General features: G+C 35.4%; 4 protein-coding genes across 8 annotated transcripts; 2 read left to right on the plus strand and 2 right to left on the minus strand.

Moving 5' to 3' along the window:
• Positions 1–73: 73 nt before the first annotated feature.
• On the plus strand, positions 74–5471 carry LOC100878965 (uncharacterized). Of its 2 annotated transcripts, none has more exons than XM_012285618.2 (5): positions 74–163; positions 3483–3822; positions 4132–4395; positions 4465–4644; positions 4738–5471. In XM_012285618.2, the coding sequence occupies exons 2-5, from the start codon at positions 3484–3486 to the stop codon at positions 5107–5109; spliced, it is 1155 nt and encodes a 384-aa protein (XP_012141008.2). In that variant the 5' UTR covers positions 74–163; position 3483; the 3' UTR covers positions 5110–5471. The 2 variants fall into 2 exon arrangements, with proteins under 2 accessions (XP_012141008.2, XP_012141009.2); XM_012285619.2 differs by lacking the exon at positions 74–163 and adding an exon at positions 444–3237.
• Positions 5472–6463: 992 nt separating this feature from the next.
• LOC100876474 (uncharacterized) lies at positions 6464–8668 on the plus strand. Of its 2 annotated transcripts, XM_076540488.1 has the most exons (4): positions 6464–6743; positions 6857–7184; positions 7758–7989; positions 8541–8668. In XM_076540488.1, exons 3-4 carry the CDS (start codon positions 7774–7776, stop codon positions 8619–8621), a joined length of 297 nt encoding a protein of 98 aa, XP_076396603.1. In that variant the 5' UTR covers positions 6464–6743; positions 6857–7184; positions 7758–7773; the 3' UTR covers positions 8622–8668. The 2 variants fall into 2 exon arrangements, with proteins under 2 accessions (XP_076396603.1, XP_003703586.1); XM_003703538.3 differs by lacking the exon at positions 6464–6743 and having other exon boundaries at positions 6817–7184.
• Positions 8063–13350, minus strand: LOC100877397 (tetratricopeptide repeat protein 21B). Of its 3 annotated transcripts, none has more exons than XM_012285622.2 (8): positions 11698–13350; positions 11222–11625; positions 10837–11153; positions 10431–10762; positions 10132–10339; positions 9734–10047; positions 8670–9652; positions 8063–8465 (listed from the first exon to the last, which is right to left on the minus strand). In XM_012285622.2, the coding sequence occupies exons 1-7, from the start codon at positions 13348–13350 to the stop codon at positions 9020–9022; spliced, it is 3861 nt and encodes a 1286-aa protein (XP_012141012.1). In that variant the 3' UTR covers positions 8063–8465; positions 8670–9019. The 3 variants fall into 3 exon arrangements, with proteins under 3 accessions (XP_012141012.1, XP_012141011.1, XP_076396538.1); XM_012285621.2 differs by having other exon boundaries at positions 8063–8137; positions 8242–8465; positions 11222–13350; XM_076540423.1 differs by having other exon boundaries at positions 11222–13350.
• Positions 13351–13442: 92 nt separating this feature from the next.
• LOC100876361 (protein lifeguard 3-like) lies at positions 13443–17898 on the minus strand. The gene is made up of 9 exons (XM_012285598.2): positions 17634–17898; positions 17295–17539; positions 17158–17211; positions 17000–17090; positions 16802–16927; positions 16575–16724; positions 16329–16461; positions 13731–13837; positions 13443–13655 (listed from the first exon to the last, which is right to left on the minus strand). Exons 1-9 carry the CDS (start codon positions 17715–17717, stop codon positions 13443–13445), a joined length of 1203 nt encoding a protein of 400 aa, XP_012140988.2. The 5' UTR covers positions 17718–17898.
• Positions 17899–17927: the final 29 nt, after the last annotated feature.

Consider the following 17927-nt stretch of genomic DNA (forward strand, 5'->3'; position numbering starts at 1 on the left):
TGAAAATTACAGATCGCTTAACGTTGCGAAAGAAGGACAACCAGTTTTCAGAACGTAACGCTAATGGCTGGCAGGCAATTCACTTTCGGTTTCGGTTTCACCAATGTGAAAAGGCAAGAACCACGCAGAGGAGAAAAGAAAGAAGGTGGATGTCCATACCGTAGTAAGGATAATTAAGTGTCCAACATGTCGAAATGCCATTGTTTGAATATATCGTGACATTTGTTTTCTTGTCAAACGTTTTGTTACCCATTAATTTATGTTGTGGATAATTAGTTATGAACCATCTGGTTAGGGCTCGAAGCATACAAATATTAATTATTAACAAAGAAATTAATTGCATCCTGTCAAACTACCCAAGATTAATAAATATACAAACAAAATATGACTTCGTCTTTAAATAAGAATTATTAAATAACAATGCAATGACGGATCTGTCTTCGATCAACTTTCGGTAAGCTCACAAAAAGAAAAAGAAGCGACACTGATTCGCAGGTAGTCTCTCACGAATCACCCATAACGACATAAATGATGTATGATTAACGCGATCGGTTCCGTTCCGACTTCAATTTCCTTCGTAACTATATATCATCTTTTACGTTTCGGTACGCGCCATTTCGATCAATCAATCTCGAAAACAACTTCTTGCTATAAAGAACATATCAAAATTTTTTCTTATCTTATTACAATTTAAGATAACTTGATTGATTTGGTTTTTCATCTATTTACTACTTCCAATTTTAAACACTTTCTGAGTATTATGATCTTCCATGTTAGTCTTTCCCTAGATTCTAATCGATCCCTTATTTTTAGGTTCTACTTATTAGAAATTTGTAGTCTGATGCAAATTGATGGTATGAAAATACTAGAAAATAGCGCTTGGAACAAGTTTCAGACTGATGTAATACAAATGACACTCATTGTCAGCCATTTTATATTGATAATACTAACGCGATCTGTTTTCTTATATTTTAAGCTTGAAACCGGTGCTGTTTTACTGTGCGCGTTAACAAATCGTGAAGTTGAACATTTCGTATGCACCAATTCAACCTGATAGCGGATGTCCTAAGATTTTAGGCACTTCTTTCCTAGGTCCTCGCTAGACCTTCTATAGCTCCATACCAAGGCCAGATACGCATATCAGTCGCTTTTAGAAATAATTGGAATTCGTTTGCGTTATGCCGCAACAGATCGGCTACACATTTGTCGAAACGCAATCATCTGAAGCAAAGAAAAAATTGATTGTCGCTTTTAAAACGTTGTACAATATGAAAAAAAGAAAGCAGTATACCATCGAATTACCGGTCTATGGTTTCTCGCCTACCACTTACGCAAGATTTTCATCTTGATCGGGAGCATGCTTAAAATTCGATCGTCACTCCCTCGATCAACCCGACCTTGTTACACATAGACGTTGAGCAATCCTTGGAAACAACTACCCGAAAAGTCACGTTTAAAGGCTTCGAGGTACTATCGAGAGAAGCTGCAAACATTATTTAAAAGTTGTGTAAACACGTAATTCCTGAAAATCAAGAGAGATACAAATTCGCGAATAAAATATTTTTTAATGTATATTTATGGTTCAATTATCCTTGACCACCCATCGATGTACAGGGTGACGGTGAAATTGCGTCGCGCGATAACGATCAGCCGCTACGGTCAATTTGTTGATGGCAACGTTTATGCGGTTAATTACGAAATCCGTAATTCTCGCATCATGCCTTAATAATGAAATTAAAGCGCGGTTACTTTTTACTGTTATTCAGTATTTTTCAGTTATTTGCAACAGCAGCGCGTTCACAGTTAATGGGCTATTATTTACGATACTAAAAGAAGCTCCTTTTTTTTAAGAAGAACAATATCTCTGCTTCCTTACGATTTCATTTCTTTTATAAGGGATCAAGTTATTCGAATCGAAATTAGTACGGTAGAGTGAAGTTTGGGTTCAGGGTACAACGCTTGCGGACCCGGAACAGAGCCTCGACTTCTCCGAATTCAAATTGACTGTTGGATGGTTCGTTTCGGAACACCCCTGTAAAAAGGAACACACGAGTATTTTTAAACTGTCGATGAGAAAATAACTGTGTCGTGAACAAAAAGCAGATCACCTTGATTGCTCCATTCAATGGAGAAATACAGTAAAAAAATGGTGACGAAACGCATCAAGTTTTGGACCAGAAAGGATCCTGTATTGCATCATCTTGTTCTCTGAATTTTCCACCGAAACAATTCATAATTAGTTCTTAATTATTTATATCGTTGTCGAGATAAAACAATAATGCGCGTATTTGAATTTTAGAACGTTTACAGGAAAACATTTTCAAATTAGAAGATTTTCAAAGCAGAAAATCTGTTCAATCGACATTTGACCGGATTGACAGTTTCAGCGTTAAAACGTTTTAAATCGCTATGTTCGAAAAAGTGAAGACTATTTCGATTGATTGTTTCGGTTGAAACGTAGAATTTCATGCAAGCAATTCGATAACTATTCTTTTCTCGTTTTTACGGAGGTTCCTGTAAATCGGTATCAAGATTTTGTGAGTGTTGAATTTTACGCGGTCCCAGGAGGAACACGAAACGAATATCAATGAAATTCTAAAGCCAACGACCCGGTCGAACTCGCTGTTTTCACTTTCGAACAGACGAAATCCTTTGCTATTGAAAATTCCTCTCGTTATCCTTGTTCGCGATTCGCGTTAGAAGAAAAAAATGCAACGGAAATATCTGCTCAGGAAGAAAGTAAAAATTACCGAAAGAAGAACTTGACCGACAATTAAAATAAAATAAAAAATGAAAAGAAAAGCTAGAAGAATTTGTTCGAAATATCTCATATATTGGTTACCGTATATTTTATGTTATCACAAATGCCTGCCGATACTTGTAATCGAACAAACACTCGGCTGCCAATAGAAAAAAAGCCAGTAATCGATAATGCGAAATAAATTGCGAAAGCCATACAGAAATAATCGAAGCATAGAAACAGAATGTCGATAGTTGTCAGTTACTATGAAGAAGCAGGTTTTTCGAAGATTAAACACGTGGAAGAGCAAAGTAGACCGACCCAGTTTTGGTCAACTTTGAGTGTTTGTTCTTATGGGAGGGGTACCGGAACGATGGTTTTGCGAGAAGGGGCCCACAATACGACCCCGCGACCATATAAGCAACGACCGCTGCCATTTACGGGACAGAGTGTTTCATCCCTTCGTTGATTCGCACGTCGTTTCATCGACGATCAAGGTAACTTTGTCCGATGATTATAGCTTTCTCTCTTATACCTCGATTTGGTCGGTGATCGGTATCAAATCGTAACGTACGCTATGACCGTTAGAGATGCATCTTTTCGTTTGCTAATGTACAATTACACGCAAGCATTAAATGCTCGCGTTCTTAAGGAATCATCTTCTTGATGCCGTTTCATACTTATCTTAAATATATAAAATAAGCGATGATATATAAACTAATAATATACCTAATCGTAACAGGATGCAGTTTGAAATGATCTTCGTGGTAGTAGCGGCTACATTGCTGCAAGGTGGATACGGTGGTTTCGTGTCCGTCAGGATGCCGTACTTGAATCCGGCAGGAGTAACATACATCGACAACGTTCAGCCCGAAGCGCATCTTTACGGGGTTCCTGCCAGAGTGGAAGCTCAGCATGTCGGCTATGCTGCCGCCCAAGTGCCAGCAGTAGCTGCTGTGCCGTTCGTCAAGCACGTGCCTACTGTTTCTCATGTGCCTGTAACCAAGATCGAAGCTCAACACGCTCTCTTAGAGAAACAATTGGACGTAGTGAAACCTGCCGTTTCAACTCGCAAATTCGAAGTAAGCGATCATCGACATTTCTAAATCGATTGTCTATTCTCCGTTCGAGGACTTTTCTTTCAAACTATCCTTTATTTTTCCCGTTAATTTTATCTGTTATTTCGCTTACGATTATCTTGTTTCGCTATGAATTTTATGTACGTACATGTATTAGTAATACAAACATTGCGCAATTGAATTTTTTCTCTTTTACGTTACCTTTTCTTTTTTGCAGGCTTTTCTTAGCCCGCAATTAGTTTCTCCGTCTCTAACTTAACTAGCTGTTCTAGTACTTATAAAATTAACGAATAATACTATATGTTTCGTTAGGTCCGTCGTCCAGCCATACAAAAGCAATTTTTCGACATCGAAGAACGCGTGGTGGTTCGTCCAGCCGGATCAGCGGTAGTTGAATTAGATCAACCAACCTCGAAGACTCCAAAAGGACCAGCTGTGATCCAATCTCTGTATCCGCAATTCGAAGCCGGGCCATCGGTCGCTCCGCCGGTAGTTTCTTCTACTCCAAGCCCTAATGACGACGAGACCGTAGTCGTGGAAAATCCTGACTTCCGCAATCGTGCTGCACAAAACCAGGTACGACTTTAATCTTACTTTTATCAGTAACAGTAACCACGAAAGACTCGATAATTGTTTGAAATTCAGGCTAACGCACTTGGAGCACAAACGAGAACCAACATCAACGGTGCACAGTCCGGAGAACCGTTCGTTGCTCACGATCCGACACCAGGCGTTGTCGTAAGCCCGCAATCCTCCCCTGAACAAGATAGACAAAATCAGAACAAACTGCTCGAGTTGCTCACTGCTCGTGGCAACGTTGCCGAGGTAATTTAACAAAATTTATTCAAGAAAATTTCAATCTCATTACCTAATTTTTCTTAGCGTAATACTATTGACCAATGTGATATGCCCCTTCAGGTTGGATTCAATAACCTCGGACTTTCGAAATCCGTCGGAGATGCAGGTCAAATACGGGGTCGAGTAATTTCCGCGACTCCTGCTCCAGAATACGCGGATCCTGCCGACGAACGCGTATCCACTCGACGAGTCGTAGTTAGCAGGCCCATCGAGACTCTTCAGGAAGTAAACGTTGTGGAACCAGCGACCAAGATCGAACGAGTATCCGTGCATCAACCCACCCTTATAAAAACGGCGCGTCTCGACCATGTCCAGGTTCACGGTTCTGTACCAGTTGTTGGAAAAGCTTTCGCACCTGCAATTGCTCACGCTGCTGTTCCAGTTTACCAGAAGACTGTCTCTCCAGCTTACTCTTACGAATACTATCATTAAATTACCTATACTACGTGACTGTACTTTCTATAAATTCAAAAGCAGGGTATTACATCCGGATACAGTAATACGTATCAAGAATTAATGAGAATGGTTTTCATTTCTACATGGATACTTACGCGATCGCGAGAATACGTCGTATAAAAGGATTGAAATACGTCGGTTCGTTGATCCTTGTAATTCTATGTCCTTTACGATTGTTCAAAACGGTCTAATAAGCAAATCCATGTATTGCTTACATATATTAAGCAATATTATGTAAATTATATCGATAATATCCTGTGAACAGTGGAAACTTGTCTATTGTCTATTGTATATTTGTGTTTTGTATTGTAAAAAAAAGTTTATATAAAATACGGAAACGAGAATGAGTTGTTGATTTATTGTTTACCTCGATAGTTGGCAAAATTACTAAAATCTTGTACGTCCCGTAATCATTGAAAGCATAATTAAGAAAACCTTCCTTGAGTTAACTGAAAATATAAATATTACGATAGGTCATTTTCATAGCAAAATTAGAACTCAAACTAGAATTCAGAGTACACGAGTTAAGTAACTAACAGAGAGTAAATTATTGGTTCGGTATAGAAATAGAAAAGACAAAAAAGAACATATTGGATAATAGCCGGAAAATATACGAATACCTATTTACGACTAATTTATGCATCCAGACGGTCAAAATTCGATTCAAGTGCAAGTAATTGTTGCGTAATTGTTCAGCCATTACCTTTTGCTGCTTTTGAGAACGATTTTCTATTGCTTCTCGCGTTGGAAAGTATGCGTTATTCGCAATACTAACCAACAGTTTCCTGCAACAGAAAGTCAGTTCTTACAAGGGTAACCGCCGCCTCTGGCAATCGTCCATAAGGACATAACATTGACCCAAATACCGCCAAGTATCCGATCCTTTGTCTTCCTTAACGTAACGTTGTTTTTAACGCAACAATGAATGTAATAATGAAAAATAATTCGAATATCGGCAAAGAAAGCGATGCGACGGGAGATTTTAAGCGGTGAATTGTGCAGTCATGTTGGTGTAGGTGAATAACCCGGATATCGCCGCCAAGCAGACACCACTAAGTTTATGCAACGTATAAACCGGAAAATTGTCGAAAAAATTCAACAGAATCTGCGTAGGCGCTTAATACAACACGATAACTTATCGAACTTCCATTCACGTGTTTGTAACGTACGATACAAATATTGTACTAATAAATATTGGATAATTAGATGGTAGAAGAAAACATATGTCAATCTAGAGAATTTGCAAAATATTTTGCCGAATAACGTTGAAATGGTTGCGATTGTAAAAGTGCATGATAATCGTTGCAGAATTACAATACCAGTTGTACAGTGGCATGAATCAATGAAACGCGACGAGCTCGTGAATCACGTTGTCCCGTTGGTACATTTTGGCGGATTGTTCTTTCGCTTTTCACTTCGTTGCAAGGAATAATTCAGTTGGCGTGGCGTTCCTCGCCGTTACGCGATTCGAATTTCTTAAGAGTTTCTCCTACGCTGCGGCGAAATTTCGGAGGTGTAAAATTCGGTCGTGGTTGGAAATCATACGTATACACGATCCTGACCGAAATTTTTTCTCTTCGGGAAAAAGAGAGCCAAGTATTAATGTGTAGGTAACGTATCCGGTACTCCTATTTCCATTGCACCAGTCTACCTATTAAACTTTCTAGTTCCTCCCACAATTATCTAATGATTCGTATGCAACGGTGTGATACGTCTGTTCCAGTATTTAATAGCACCGTTCTGAATCATTTGTCGGTAAACTAGATTAAGCAGAAACGAGAAGGTCGCGAACGAACGGTCAACTGGCGATCGTGGACGAAGGGATCTTCACCCTTGAAACGATTTAAGAAGGAACAGAGTGGCCTCGTCAGTGAGGTCGGCGCGGATCGGAAGGCGGGTAGTGACCAAGAAACGTCGTTCGTAACCTTAGCTTCAAGAGTATCACATACTGGCAGTTGCTATATAAGAAACACTGTAACGGATCTTGAATTCAGTTAGACACGCGACTGAGAAATAACTAGATCCATCGGGTGAAGTGTGGTGCGTGAGAGGTGAGTGCATGGGACGGAATCCACGAATCAAAAAAGAAAACCACGGAAACGAAATCGTGGCATCGAGAAGTTAAAGGAACTTTTCAGTCATCAATTTCCCATAAACTTGAAATAAAAAAAGTTGCTAGTTAGTGGATTGTTTCGTAGCTACGCGTAGCTATACATAAGAATACTATGAAGGATAAAAAGGACTTACGTGTATAGTACGGTGATTAACAGTGGATAAATGGATCATTTGCCCTGGATCGCGCACACAGAGGAACCATTACTCCGAACGATTATTATGATTCCGCGATTTAATGTTGAAAATCTATGTGTAATCTATGTGAACAATTAGCATAATTAGATAGGGGCTAGGATAGACCTCGTTTCACCTCCGCCCCTTCCGCCAAATTTTTAAATTACCAAATTACCAAATTACCAAATTTCCAAATTTTAAATTTAAACTAATTACGTGATTCGAGAGTCGGTATTCGAATTCGGTTAAATCTTTGACGAAAAAGATCGTACAAGTAACGCGACTGCTTTTGTTTTACGTTTAAACATAATTTCAAAATGATTTTCAATTCACAGAACTTTACATAGAAACATGAAGGTAATTATATTTATGATCATCGTGGGATTATGTGCAGCCATGCCACAATACTACATCCCTGAAGGTTTCGTGTATCCTCATCCGGCTAACTTATTAAATTCAGCAGTAGAGGACACATTACCCAATGAGTTACGAAACGACTTTTACAAAGATCCAAGAATTGCTGCTAAACTCGCGAAAGAATCATGGATTACCAACAAAGAGATGCAGGTTAAATCTGTTACCTTATGTAGATAACACAACTTGTTTATGATCCTTTTCCGTTTTACTTTCTTTTTGCCGCTTCTTTTCTTTTCTTTTCTTTTCTTTTATTTCTTTCACATTCACATTCATATTCAAAGACTTCTACTTCTTCTACCTATACCCAACAAAAATCGAATAATCAATACTTATCAACCTTCCGCTTTTTTATCATTATTTGATAAATGAAAAATTATTGATAATAATCATAATACCACGTACTGTGGTAAGCACGGTGTAAGATTATTCTTAGTCGATTTGAAAACGAGGTTAGTGGATTTAGTTCTGAAATCCGAGTATACAGCTTCTTTTACTAACGTATTATGTTTCTCTGTGGATTTCTATTTCAATATCGCCATATCTTCGATCGTGCGGACCGTTTCATTTCAATAATATGATCAAGTGCCGTCTAAAAATTGTTCCGCTCTTGATCTTCTATTGTTTTCCTGTTGGTTCGTTACAAAATATTCGATTAATCGTATAAAAAATTATAGAGCTATAATTTTCGTTTCTTGTTGTAGGTAATTGACCGTGAATCGGATAAAATTCCACGGCAACAAGTATACAACGTTCTTCACAATGCAGGATTTGTACGAAAATAAAATTAAAATACTGTGGAATTTTTTAATAAAAGAATTTATTTAATTTACCTTCCACCTTGCCTCATAGCGATCAATATAGCAGGCAACAATTTACCGCGTTCCTTTGGTAACACTCTATGTATCCTATATCTCGATATTTCGTTGTAACTAACTCTTTCGAGATATCGATTTTTGGCATACGCTATTTGAAAATGAAATACCCTTGTACGCAATGTAATTAGAATCTTTTATTTTTTTTATTAAAACTAGTACAACATAGTACAACTAATAGAGTCTGTAAAAATAAAATAAGACAAGCGGTTTTCTTTTCTATCGTGTATTTATAACTAACTAATCTACATAGAATCATAGTTTAGTTATTTTATAGAGAAGAAAAGAACCTTATTAAAGGATTTTATTCAAGTACGTAAATTGTTAATGCACTTTTCTAAAATTTCTTTTTTAACGCGTGGATAGTCTGGACTCTGTTTCAAAATTTCATTACAAGCCTCGATACCATCTGCATAAGATTTTGCTTTCATAGAGCAATAAGCCAGTTTATAAGCAATCGACAATTTAGATTTTCCTCCGTATTTCCATGCTTGGCTGTATTGTAACGCAGCTTCACGATAATTTTGTTCTTTTTCAGCAATATAACCAGAAAGTTCGTGAGCTCTTACACAAGTTGCGTTATGTTGTAAAACGCGCCGTAGAAGATCATTTGCTAAGTCATATTTATTAGACTGTACATAGATATCGGCCAAAAGTAACCAACAACGTTCTAGATATTCCGCGTCCTCGAATGTCCAGGTATTCTTGCTAACGCGCTTTAAATGATTTCGAGCACGCGGAGTTTGTTTAAGAAGAATGTGAGCCATTGCCATGCCTAAGGCTGGTCCAACATGGTCTCTTAACGTTTCTTGGCTAGCTAGAGCCGTGCAATCCTGTAGAGCTTTCTCTATATTTGATTTCTGCTTTGTAACCAGCAAAAAAAAATTACTTAACAACCTGTGAGTCAACATTTCATGCGGACTACCTTTGGGATTCAGCTCCTGGAATAGTAAACAGTAATCAGTTTATGATTCATTATATTCTGAAAATACTTTACGAATAACTTGAAAGATTTTCAATACTTGTAACAAACGGTAGGCTGTCTTCAAAGCCATCGTTCTAGAATCTTGATACTCCGTGTCATCGTCGTTGAATACTTCATTTGACAAAGACGAATCGTCATCCGGATCTAGACATATCTCGATCATGTTGTATATCGCTTGTTGACCCCATTCAGGATCACGTCTTACGAAATTAAAATGGCGAAGCGCGGAATTTAATTTACCCATACGCCAATCCAATAAACCTGCACAGTAATAATAACCAGCTGCTAAATGTGCACTCCTTGTACCTTCCTCTGCTCGGTGTAACCATTCTTCTAAATCATCCATATTTCCTGAAACCAATATATCGAGAAATAATTGAACAAACTAATTCAAACAGGACGACGCGTTTAATTTCTTCCTTCATTTTATTGCACCTGTTCTACGGGAAACTTCTATTAGCCTTGCCAATGCAGTCCAATACGTTGGCTGTTTCAGCAATAATTGTCGAAAATGAAAGGCAGCCGTTTCAAAATCAACTTTTCTAAATGCAAGATCAGCCATCATTATTGAAGCAGCTTCGTTATTTGGATCTGTATTTAATACGGCTGTACAACTTTGAGCACATTGGTCCAAATTATTCGTCTTTAAGAAAATTATATGCATACGTTATATCGAGAATTCCTTGATCGCTATACCTTCGATTATACTAAAATATAACGTGACTATTATTCACCTGCATGTAAAGCTTCGCTAATGATAATAAAGCATTTACATCTGTAGATTTATGATTTAAAGCTTCCTTATAGTACATTATAGCTTGATCATAATCCCTCAAAGAAGATGAATAATCTGCCATTGTCAGACAAATGTTAGCCAAGAATTGTTTCTCATTTTCTATATTAGAAGTTCCTAGGCGTTGTATGTATCTGTGTTGATTCTCTTTAGCCTCTTTCAACGCTGACAAAGCACCTTGAATATTGCCTGCTTTCTCACGAGTTTTAGCAAGCAGCAGCAATAATTGACCTCGTACTTCTAAACTTTGTTTATCGGAATCTCGACGGCCATCTGAAATAAATAATTTTAGGTAGACGATATAATAAACTCATAATTCGAGATAATTAAATGAAAATGATGCCAGCCTTGCAGTTCTTGCACCAATGTAATTTCTGCCTTATCATATTGTTTCAATGTCATGAATAGCTTCGCGAGATCCAATTTTAAGCTGTTAAAATTTTCCTGTTTCATTATATCGCGATAATAATTTATAGCCTTTGTATACTGATGAGTCTTTACAAGCGCTTTTCCTAGTTTACTCGCTATATATACTTTATTTAAAGGATTTTGTTTTAAAGCTTGTTCATACGCTTCTATTGCCCTTTCTGGTTCTTGTATGGAAATATATGCATCACCAAGCATACTGTATGTCTTGGGACCAGGGCAATGTTCTACCAGTTCCCTGTAAAATCAAATTTTTTCCATTTTTTTTCAACAGATTTATCTATAAAAACACAAATAATAACACACCTGAAACACATAGCAAACGCGAGTCGATCTTTTTTATATTTTAAATTTATCTCAGCTAAACGTGTGTGTGCTTGTAAATAATAGGGTTGATCCGGAGTTACTTTAGATAAACAGTTAATGGCTTCATCAAGTTCTTCCATTTCCAGAAATAATTCTGCATTTCCTATTAACACTTTGCCCTCTTCCATAGTATTTTCAAGCTTCGCTTTTGCATCTTGTATTATAGCAATAGCTTCATTAAACTGCCCCATTTTGCTATGAGCGGAAATTAATTCAAGATACAGCGTTGCAGTATCTGATATAGAAATATGCGTAATATCCAAAATATTTTTATTAGATTGCAATCCTGCATATGACATAGCTGTTTGGAAACTTTTTATTGCACCTTTCACGTCTTTGTTTTCCTTTTGAATAATGCCTATGATTAAATGATAGATTGGACTGTCTCTGATCTTGAAATTATAACTCAAACCTACTTCCAGACTCTGGGAAGCCAATTCGTAATTTCCTTGTTGAGTTAAAATTTGTGCCATAAGTAAATGAGCTTCTGCGTTTGACGAATCGACATTATCCAACAAATTTCTTAATATGTATGAAGCACCGTCTAAATCCCCGCTTTGCATTTTAGCCTTACTTAACAGTAATTGAGCTGTGATCAAACCAGGATATGCTTCTGACAACTGTTCCAACAAGTATAAACTTGGTTCCTTATGATTCACTAATTTTTCCTCCAACTGTGTTGTATCATTTGCCACAGAATAAATTAAACGTTGCTTAGAAATCTCTAAACATAAATCAGGGTTTAATTTTTTTATATAATCGTATCCATATGGAATGTATTTACAATTATATAATATGATTGTGGCTGCTCTGTCTAAATAATTTAAAGCTTTATTTGAATCGATGCTATTCAATTTTGCAGACATAAAAAGTAGTTCCGCATCCACTGAATCCGATTGTATTTCCATCAAAAAATCTAATTGCTGTTGTGCCAAATCTGATGCATCTTCTGAAGTATCTAAAAGCTGACAGTGCGCTAAGCCTTTCAGACCTGTAAATGAAGATTCATTGATTCTGACAGCGCTTCTATACCAATATTCTGCGTCTTTTATTTTATTCAATGAAATATATAAATTTCCCAATTCAATCATGAGATCTGCCATTTTTGCATTGTGCTGCATCATTTTTTCAACAATTTTAGATAGTTCTAATAAAATTTCTTGATGTTTGCATGCGATTCGAGAAAATAATTGAATATTACTAATTAAAGCAGGCACAGCTTTTCCCTCTGTAAGTATTAGATTTTTAAAAAATGATTGTAAATACTTCAATGCTTCGCTATAATTTCCATCTCTACAAAGAGCTACAAATGCATTCGCTTTAATAGCATCTGCATTATTTGAATCAATGGATAGTATTCTGTTAGCAGTTTCTAGTACTTGATCCCAATCTTTCATTGCAAGTTGATTATACAATTTTTCAATCAAAGGTAAGCATAATTTAGGATAGCGTACAATTAATGAATTCAATGTCAATATTGCTTCAGCATAATTGCCATGCTGGTATTTATATTTTGCAGAACCAATTAAAGCATTTACGTTCTTTGGTTCTTCTTTTAAAACAGCATCAAACAAATTTGGTTCATTCAAACTGTTCTCATTCATGAGCAATAAATTTATCCAACCTTTAGTCAACAAAACATTTTTGTTGGATGAATCAAGTTTAAATGCCCTTTCGATATAATCCTTTGCTTTGTCAACTTTCTGAGATAAAAGCAACACTAAAGCTGCTAATGATAATCCATTTGAAGACGATTTTCGTCTTTCGTCTCTAATTCTTGTTTCGATTTGCATTACAGTAATTTTTTCAACATTTTCACTATTTATATATGCTACACTTTGTACAAGTAGTGCTGCTAATGTTGTATCTGTATCATTCATTAAAGTTGTAGTTTCTTTAATAGATTCTTGAGTCTTTCCAATTAATGCATATGCAAGACTTAGAAGAAGTCTTAGGTGTTCGCTAGTCGGATATGTTTCACAAGCTTCTTTACAATAATGTAACATTCCATTATAATAAAACTGATGACAAAACCACTCGATTAATGTTATATATTCTATTTCTTCCATTTTAAAAAACACAAATTTTTAGATCTCAAGTTCTAGAAATAACAAAGTTTAATAATTGCTCAGAATTGTAACTATTGTAATAAAAATGTTCATTAAGAAGAATATATTAAAAAATCTTCTGGATCCGGAAGTTCATAAATAATGTTAGGATCTAAAGGTTCTGAATCAGGTCCTTCCAAAATATGCATAGGTCCAACAACAAGTTCTTCAAGATCTGAATTTTTAACTGCAAGATAATACTTTTGCATGTAATCACAGGACAGGAATAGATAATAATAATTTACAATAGCATATGTGAAAGCTGTCTGAAAATATAATTTATACATTATTTATAATACAAAGTATAAGAATACAGAAACTAAAGAACAAAAAAAAATTACCTCAGCGAGTAGCCGTGCTATGCCTTGTCCTGTATACCTATATGGTACATTGATTGCCTGCATATCCAAAATTTTTCCATCTGCTTTATATTGCAATGCTGCTCTGGCTATGCAAAAACAACTAATCAATTTTTGGATTAAATGAACTGAACATTCATATTAATGTAATTTTTAAAATATACAATTAATACTGAGAATACATGAATGATCTTTCAAGTACTATATCTTACAATTGTCGTCTAATTTTATGTAGAAAAGACCTCGTTTTTCATTATGGTACACTTTGTGAAAGAGTCTTACACGACTTTTGTGTTTGATTTGTTTGAATTTAAATGACAATAATTTAGCAAAGTAACTCATACCATTTATCACATATAGTATACATGATACAAAATACTATTCATAACAGTTTTAATTAACTGCATACCTACATAGCCGTTTACATTTATTAATTTCTTGTGTCAGATAGAAAAAATTCAACATGTAATAGGTTAGACTTTCGTTGTCAAGCGGTTGCTTAGCAACAGTATTATTTTTTACATAAAAGTATTTAAATTAATGTATGTATATTATAAAATGTTCATATAGTTCGGAGAAATACAAATTCATTTTTATATTTTCATCATATTTAGATTTATTGAGCGAGCGAGCCGAAGGCGAGCGAACCAATTCTCATCAAATTTTGCACGCCCATGCGAATGTACATCCAGATGGACATAGAAAAAAAAATTTTAAATCGGACATCGGATCTAGCGCCGAAAGGGGTGAACTAAACCTAAAAAATGAGGGTCCGAACACGCATGTAAGGAAAATAAAAAAATGAATATTTCGGCACTTTGGCGACGTAGTATGGTTCCTGAGGCATTTAGAAACAAATTTCTATTAGGGTTTGATGCGTTTTGATGCTTAATAAAGCCAGGAAATCAATTTTTGTCGAATTCGGTCCAAAACGGTACAGGTGGCGCCATCTAGCGGCGAGCGGCGGAACTACGAAAAACTAAAATCTCGATTTTCTCAAAAACTAGGGACTTTTCCGAAATTCTGAGATATACAAATTGTTCCTTGTCGCCTATGGAATCGAACGAATCTAATTATAGCATGCTAGGACCATTATTAAAGAAAATAGAAAAATAGCCCATTTTATGGACTAAAAAATAGGCGTCCATCTAGCGGTGAAAGTTGGAACTACAAAAATATAAAAATGCGATTTTCTCAAAAATTAGCAAACTTTGAGTACTTCTGAGGCTCAGAAAGTGTTATGTGATCGCATTAGAAGCAAAATAAAGCAATAAAATCTTCCTGAAAACTTTAATAAAGAAAATAAAAAAATGTCATTTTATGGAGAAAATTTGTGGCGCCATCTAGCGGCGAAACTGCGAACTTCGACGAATTTCTCAACTTCGACGATGTAGTATGCCTCTTTAGACATTTTAAAGCAATTCTTGTTGAATAAGTTACTCATTTTTTTGCCTATTAAGCCCAGAAAATCAATTTTTATTTGACCCCTTAACGCGTGTTCGGACATACGTTTTTTCAGTTTAGTTCGCAGTTTTGCCGCTAGATGGCGCCACAAATTTTCTCCATAAAATGACATTTTTTTTATTTTCTTTATTAAAACTTTCAGGAAGTTTTTAATGCTTTATTTTGCTTCTAATTCGATCACATAACACTTTCTGAGCCTCAGAAGTACTCAAAGTTTGCTAATTTTTGAGAAAATCGCATTTTTATATTTTTGTAGTTCCAACTTTCACCGCTAGATGGACGGCAATTTTTTAGTCCATGAAATGGGCTATTTTTCTATTTTCTTTAATAATGGTCCTAGCATGCTATAATTAGATTCGTTCGATTCCATAGGCGACAAGGAACAATTTGTATATCTCAGAATTTCGGAAAAGTCCCTAGTTTTTGAGAAAATCGAGATTTTAGTTTTTCGTAGTTCCGCCGCTCGCCGCTAGATGGCGCCACCTGTACCGTTTTGGACCGAATTCGACAAAAATTGATTTCCTGGCTTTATTAAGCATCAAAACGCATCAAACCCTACTAGAAATTTGTTTCTAAATGCCTCAGGAACCATACTACGTCGCCAAAGTGCCGAAATATTGCACTTTGCATGCGCAGTAGAATTGACATAGGCGGCTCATGTACGTATCGCAATGCTAACACAAAATACTTAATTACTCATTACCCGAACATTATTTACGAATTTTTATGATCGAACCATGTAAATAATGCATTGTTGACCATTCTTCAATCATAAAAGTTCACAAAATATATCCACAAAACGTGTAATTAATTATTCAAGATGACCTCGTATATACCGCTTGTCACCGTGGGTGGCCTTGGGTTATTAGTTAATAACTAATTAATTTCATTAAAAATCTGAACAAATATGATACGAGAAAGTAGCTGAGGGATCACTGAACATTCTGTTATAATAAAAGTGCATAGGCTGTGTTCAGAAAGTAAGTAATTAACGATTTTGCATACTCATTATCGTGTATATTCCTCCTGCGCGCCACTCGCGCATGCTACTCATATTTAATAATGAATTGCCAGTAAGTGCTTTTATTTGAAATATCTATTGGTGATGAATTAAGCCCATAAACATTAATACATATTGATATAAGAGGACAATGTCAACATAGATTTGCACAGTTGCAAATATTACCTCTTCAGGATGTATTTCTATTCTTCTTCCACCCATAATTGTTTGCACATCAAAATACAGATACTAAAAGAGATAACGGAACTTAAAATTATTATCTGCCAAGTACATTTAAAAAAAAAATATAGCGTAATCAAAGTAAACATTTTTCTTGGGAAATATATTAATTTTATATTAACCATTGACAATAGCAGCATTCCTATTATTGAAATTACTATATGTAATACTTTTATATGGGTAAACATCAGAACTATCATCATCACAAAAATGGCAACTATAGAAGCCAATCCAATTATCATCATAAGTCCGCTTCTCATTGTTAAATCAAACTGAAAAATTATAACATATTATTTACAATACTTTTAACTTTTACGCATTAAATAAAAATTTACCAGCGAGAAAATACCTTTGAAAATGTTGCAATAAGACCTATTCCTAAGGTAATCAATGTTGTCATACCAAATGCCAAAAAAATTATTTCAACCTCGTAAAAAACAGATGCAAAAGCAACTAGATATGACATTGCTAATGTCTAAGAAGAATAATATTTAATATTTCCTCATTAAACAATACATTATAAGAACAATTACGTTTAAAATTTTACCAATTTGCATAGCCATATGTAGTTGTAAGGTGTTTTACGTCTAGCACGTTCAGAAAAGGACACGGCGCAATAAGAAATAGTAAAGCACATCCTAATTAAATAATGAACAAAGTTATTTATATATTAGCATTTGCAAGAAGCTATAGCTTACTACGTACATGGCTATTATCCACAAATACCAATTGACTATCATAAATTTTTTTGCAGCATCCCTACGATAAAAATAAAATATTTCGCTATAATAAAGATCTGATAAAAAAATTGTATTATAGTGTTACTAATTTTTAATACTAACACAAACAGAAAGACAGCTATAACCCCAGTCGTAAATAATAACTGGAGCGTTAAAATACAGAAAACTTTCCTAATGAAATTTCGTCTCACTATATTCTGCTTAAAATCGCCAACATAATCTGAATCTTCATCATCTGGGTCCATTTCTCTTCTTCTTTGAAGTTCGAGCCAAGTATTATACAATTCTTGATTTTCTCGTTCTCTTTGTGCTACCATCTGATCAGTAACTACGGTAGTATATGGTCCCTAGCAATAAAAGAACTTTTTCAAATTAAATTACTTGCGTATTGTAATAAATATTTGAAGCACCATAATATTGGTACAATTTTGTATTACTCACTGTTCTAATTTCTTGCCCTTTATATAAACGAGGCAACTGAGGAGGACCTTGTGCAAACTTCTGTGTTCGTTGATCCACTTGCATTGGGTAAATGTATCAGTAATGGTACTCCCAAAAATATATATACTATCAATTTAAAGTGTTCAGATGTAACTTTATACTTAAAAGGAATATTCCTGCATGAGATATATAAATTGATGTTTTTACTTTATATTTTATATGTGTTCCTTGGTTTCTTGAAACTATAAAATGGTACAACATCGAGGTGTACATAAAATGTCAAATTATTCATTT

Source organism: Megachile rotundata, chromosome 15 (genome assembly GCF_050947335.1).
Source record: "Megachile rotundata isolate GNS110a chromosome 15, iyMegRotu1, whole genome shotgun sequence".
Lineage (NCBI taxonomy): Eukaryota > Metazoa > Arthropoda > Insecta > Hymenoptera > Megachilidae > Megachile > Megachile rotundata.

Coding starts and splice junctions, on each gene's coding strand:
- LOC100876361 (XM_012285598.2), bottom strand. CDS start 17,717: ATGCAAGTGGATCAACGAACACAGAAGTTTGCACAAGGTCCTCCTCAG. Junction 13,838..16,328: donor ATATGTATTAATGTTTATGG/GCTTAATTCATC, acceptor GTTTTTGCATAG/CCAGAGCAGCATTGCAATAT. Junction 13,656..13,730: donor TAGCACGGCTACTCGCTGAG/GTAATTTTTTTT, acceptor TTATATTTTCAG/ACAGCTTTCACATATGCTAT.
- LOC100876474 (XM_076540488.1), top strand. CDS start 7,774: ATGAAGGTAATTATATTTATGATCATCGTGGGATTATGTGCAGCCATG. Junction 7,990..8,540: donor TTACCAACAAAGAGATGCAG/GTTAAATCTGTT, acceptor TTCTTGTTGTAG/GTAATTGACCGTGAATCGGA.
- LOC100877397 (XM_012285621.2), bottom strand. CDS start 13,350: ATGGAAGAAATAGAATATATAACATTAATCGAGTGGTTTTGTCATCAG. Junction 11,154..11,221: donor GCGTTTGCTATGTGTTTCAG/GTGTGTTATTAT, acceptor TTGATTTTACAG/GGAACTGGTAGAACATTGCC. Junction 9,653..9,733: donor CAGCCTACCGTTTGTTACAA/GTATTGAAAATC, acceptor TTACTATTCCAG/GAGCTGAATCCCAAAGGTAG.
- LOC100878965 (XM_012285618.2), top strand. CDS start 3,484: ATGCAGTTTGAAATGATCTTCGTGGTAGTAGCGGCTACATTGCTGCAA. Junction 4,396..4,464: donor ATCGTGCTGCACAAAACCAG/GTACGACTTTAA, acceptor TTTGAAATTCAG/GCTAACGCACTTGGAGCACA. Junction 4,645..4,737: donor CTCGTGGCAACGTTGCCGAG/GTAATTTAACAA, acceptor ATGCCCCTTCAG/GTTGGATTCAATAACCTCGG.